The sequence below is a fragment of the Rhincodon typus genome, chromosome 1 (assembly GCF_021869965.1).
Source record: "Rhincodon typus isolate 14 chromosome 1, sRhiTyp1.1, whole genome shotgun sequence".
Classification (NCBI taxonomy): domain Eukaryota; kingdom Metazoa; phylum Chordata; class Chondrichthyes; order Orectolobiformes; family Rhincodontidae; genus Rhincodon; species Rhincodon typus.
Window position 1 is genome coordinate 171,217,071 of NC_063332.1, and position 4,395 is coordinate 171,221,465.

The window sequence follows — 4,395 nt, forward strand, 5'->3', positions numbered from 1 at the left end:
AGTATCCTCGTCTCTGTCCCAGTCTCTGTAATCTTCCCGAATGCTGGATTTCTGTAGAAGAGATCTCCCGCAAACCAAAACCTCCTATGATGCTGCTTGGCCTGCTGTGTTCATCGAGCCCTGCACCTTGTTGTCCCAAAAAGAGCGCCCCCTTGTCATTAAGTAACTGATGCGGAGCGGGGAAATGATGCAGTCACAATGAAAGCAGGATTATATTCCTACCCCATTGTAACGTTCGGTGTGTGGGGCATTTTGTCAAAGCCCCAATGAGACTGCAGGGTGAAGGCTCCTGGCTATCGAGTGTCATAAAAGCAGAAAGTCCTGGGAAAAAAAAAACTCAGCCGGACTGGCAGCGTCTGTGGAGAGAGAAAACGGAGTTGACGGTTCGAGACCGATTTGACTCGTTCGGAAATGGAGCTCTCTGCTGAGTAGGGGGGCAGGGGGCTCACAGATAAAGAGAGTGCTGCCCTCCCCTCCCCCTCTCAGAGGGTGAGGTCTCTGTACCTTAACTCCTGTTTTTTTGTAAAATGGCCACACGCTGTTGCAACAGGCGAATGTTTCCAGCGGCCTGACCCCGTGTAACCTTGCCTTCCCCAGCGCATCTCCCCACCAACCCCCCATTCCCAATGGCAGCGGTCAAGCCAAAGCTGCCTTCCACTATGAGATGAGGAGTGTTATAGGGTCTTAGAGTTTTAACAACAGGGGAAGAGGCTCTTCGGCCCATCCTGCCAAGACCATCTAATCCCATTCTCCAGTCCCTCATCAGTGTGCTACCGCGTTTCAAGCGTTCGTCCCAATAGCTCTTAAATGTGTTGAGTGATCTTACTCCATCACCCTTACAGGCAATGGGTTTTAGATACCCATATCTCTCTGTGGGAAAGAATCCCCCCAATCCCCCACTCAAACCCCCTAAAAATAACCTTCTGGTCCTGAGTTTAAAACTGTGCCCCCCGATTGTAGACTATAGATTCCGGCTAAGGAATTAGGTTTCTCCCTGCGTAAGCCTATGGCCGTTTGAGCTTTGTACACCTCAGTCAGATCGACCCCACTCTCCAACCCCGGCCCCTTCAGCTTTATCTGCTCTAATAAGTGGAGCCTGCCTGGCCTCTCTCATTGTTGAATGGTTCCAACCCAGGTGACATGCTGGTGAGCAGAAGCAAGATAGTGCAGGATACTGGAGATCTGACACAAACACACAGAGAATGCTGGAGAAACTGAGCAAATCTGACAGCGAGAGGGAGAGAGAAATCCATTATCAGAGCTCCCTCACTGGACCCGAAACATAAACTGTGTTTTCCCCTCTGTCAGGAGGGTCATAAAACAGAAGAGTTAACTCTGTTTCTCTCTCCAAATATTGAGTTTCTCTAGCACTACGTGCGTGTTTCTTTTGCAGCTTTCTGAGTGTCTTCTGCATCGTTTCTAGTGGAAAAAGATTGACCGAGTGTGTGAGAACGGGAGGGAAGGCCTGGTGTTGTTTGGAAGGGTTAATTCGCCAGTTGAGTGATTTGGGAAACTGATTTGGCGATGCAGATCTGTGCAGTGCTGTTGTCCCAGCTCCTCCCCTGCCCCAGCTCGGCCTGCGCAGTGAAGCAGGGAATGCGGACGCGTGGTGCTGCGGACGAAGCGTGTGACCAACGTGAAGCCCTGGGCTCGGAAGAGGAGCTGGTCCCTGTCCCTTTTAACCATACAGTCCTTCGGAAAGATCCTCTGGTTAGCGAGTCAGCACTGTCGTTGATGGGAATGTTAGCCTAATTCAGAGTCCGACCTCTTATCTAAATGAAACAGCCCTAAAATATGATTTATTCTCCCGGCTTAGTGAAACTTTTAACTTCTTCATTTCGCTTTGTAGCCAATGTCCTACATTTTATCCCCGTCCTCCTCGTTTATTCTCCCAGTACAGTGAAACTTTTTAATTCATCATTTCTCTCTGTAGCCATTTTCCTACACTTTTTCTCCCTTGTCTTCATTTAGCCCACACTGCGTGTCAAGGCGATGGCTGGTGCCTTTCGTGCAACGCGGAAGCTGCCTGTTGCGACCCCCCCCTACCCCCACCAAAACCTTACTGAATGTGAGTGAGTGTGTGAGGGTCTCAGATATAGCCTACTCCGTGATCCATCATGTGGTTCTATCGGGGCTGGAGGGGACGGAGGGAGTTGGAGAGGAAGGGGGGAAGAGTGGGTAGGATGTCGAGGGGTGAGGAGAGTAGGGCAAAGGGGGGCTGGGGGTAGAAGGGTGAGGAGGAAGTGTGAGAAGGGTGAGGGGAGGGGGATAGGGAGGGGGAGAAGGGAGAGAAGTGTGAGGATAGAGGGGATAGGGAGGGGAGAAGGGAGAGACGTGTGAGGAGAGATGGGATAGGGAGGGGTAAAGGGAGAGAAGGGATAGGGAGTGGAGAAGGGAGAGAAGTGCAAGGATAGAGGGGATAGGGAGGGGAAAAGGGAGAGAAGTGTGAGGATAGAGGGGATAGGGAGAGAAGTGTGAGGATAGAGGGGATAGGGAGGGGAAAAGGGAGAGAAGTGTGAGGAAAGAGGGGATAGGGAGGGGGAAAGGGAGAGAAGTGTGAAGATAGAGGGGATAGGGAGGGGAAAACGGAGAGAAGTGTGAGGAGAGAGGGGATAGGGAGGGGAAGAAGGGAGAGAAGTGTGAGGAGAGAGGGAGAAGGATAGGAGAGAGGGGAGTGGAGGAGAGGAGAGAGAGGAATCGGGGACTAAGGGGTGTGGGCGGGGCGGCCACGTGCCGCGCTGTTGCAAAACGGGCAGCGAGTGGCAACATTCCACCCACGCGCCGGGCCCGGGCCTGGCACCGCCCCGCTCCCCTTCTCGGCCTCTGATTTGACGGCCACCCGCCCCGCGATTTGCATCGCAGCCTCTGGTAGGTGGAGGGCGAAGGAAGGAGCTCTCGCCCATTGGCCCTGCCGCACGCGCCGGGCTCGCGCCGCGATTGGCTGCCGACACGCGACCGGCGCGAGCCCCCCATTCATGCCGTTTCCCCGCCCCCTCCCCCATTCGGAATAACCCGGGGGAGGGAGGGGGGGCGCGGCGGCGGCGGCGCCTTTGATCCCCGGGCGGCGCGTGCCGCATTTAAAGGCAGCCGCAGCCCCGTCTCGCAGCAAGAGGAGCAGATTTGTGTGTCTGCTTTCTTTTTCTATATTATATCTCTATAACCTGCACACGCCTGGTGAGGTTGCATCGCCTTGTTTGCCTCCTATCCCTTGTGTTTGTGTGTTGCATGTGCAGCGCTATTTACAAACACACACGCAAACTTTTGCAAGAAAATTTGCAGCAACCGTTTGCAAGACGACAAAGGGTCTGGAGCAGCCATAAAGTTATCCTCCAGAGCTTTCTTTCCCCCACACTCCTTATTATTTTAGGTTCTTTTTATTTGCAAAAAGAAAACACCAGTTGTTTTCTCTTTTTTTTGCATCTTCCCAACCCTGCCTGGTTTTCTCGCCTGTTTGCAATCATCGAGTTGCCATGAGCCAGATGCATTCGGAAGAGTGGACGGATCTGAAAGAGCTGGCGGCTGAGAGGTGTTTGCAGCAGCCTCAGGCAGGTCAGGGTTACCCGCAGCCCGCTGCACTGTCGCTGCTGGACACCGACCCCAGGGGATGGCTGGCACCCGATCTGCAAAGCGGAGGCACCTGCCCGGCTCACGGCGACTCCTACCTGTCTCCCGGTGGCTCCTCCTCGGAGGAGGAGCTGTTGCTGCTGGGGGCCGGGGCGGGAGCGGAGCCCGGCCGATGCAGCGGACGGGGTAAGAGCCCAGTGAGGGTGCGGGAGCTTTGCAAACTGAAAGCGGGGGAGCTGGGATGCCGGCAGCGGGCTCCGGCCAGCGGGGTGCAGAGACAGAGGAGGCTGGCGGCGAACGCCCGGGAGAGGAGGAGGATGCACGGCCTGAACCACGCCTTCGACCAGCTCCGCGGGGTCATCCCCTCCTTCAACAACGACAAGAAGCTGTCAAAGTACGAGACGTTGCAGATGGCGCAGATCTACATCAGCGCCCTGGCCGAGCTGCTGCAGGGGGGAGAAGCCGAAGCTAACCCCCGGGCTCCGGGGAACTCCTCTCCCCCGGGTTGCAGGCGCTATCCCCCCGGCCAGGGACACCCTCCTCCACCCCCTCCCCCACTGTTGCAAGCCGGCCCCAGGGCCCCGCCGTTCGCCTTCCAGGACGGGCCGTCCGCTTCCCCCGACGCCAGCAAGACCTCCCCCCACTCCCAGCGGAGTGACGGGGAGTTCTCCCCCCGCTCGCACTCCAGCGACTCGGAGGATGTGCCCCTGGACCTGCCGAGCGAAGACGACGAGCTACCTGAAGCTCCGAATTACCAATAACTGCAGCAAGGCAGCGAACGGAGAAGAGACGCAACGTGGACTCTATATACATATATATATATCTATTTTT

The 4,395-nt window shown here is 55.7% G+C and overlaps 1 protein-coding gene across 1 annotated transcript; it reads left to right on the plus strand.

The window, feature by feature from the left end:
- The first annotated feature begins 3,470 nt into the window (after positions 1 to 3,470).
- atoh1a (atonal bHLH transcription factor 1a) lies at positions 3,471 to 4,325 on the plus strand. Its single transcript, XM_048605001.1, has one exon. It carries the CDS (start codon positions 3,471 to 3,473, stop codon positions 4,323 to 4,325), a length of 855 nt encoding a protein of 284 aa, XP_048460958.1.
- The last annotated feature ends 70 nt before the right edge of the window (positions 4,326 to 4,395 follow it).

What these genes read in the sequence shown, in the direction of transcription:
- atoh1a (XM_048605001.1), top strand. Translation starts at nt 3,471, where the DNA reads ATGAGCCAGATGCATTCGGAAGAGTGGACGGATCTGAAAGAGCTGGCG.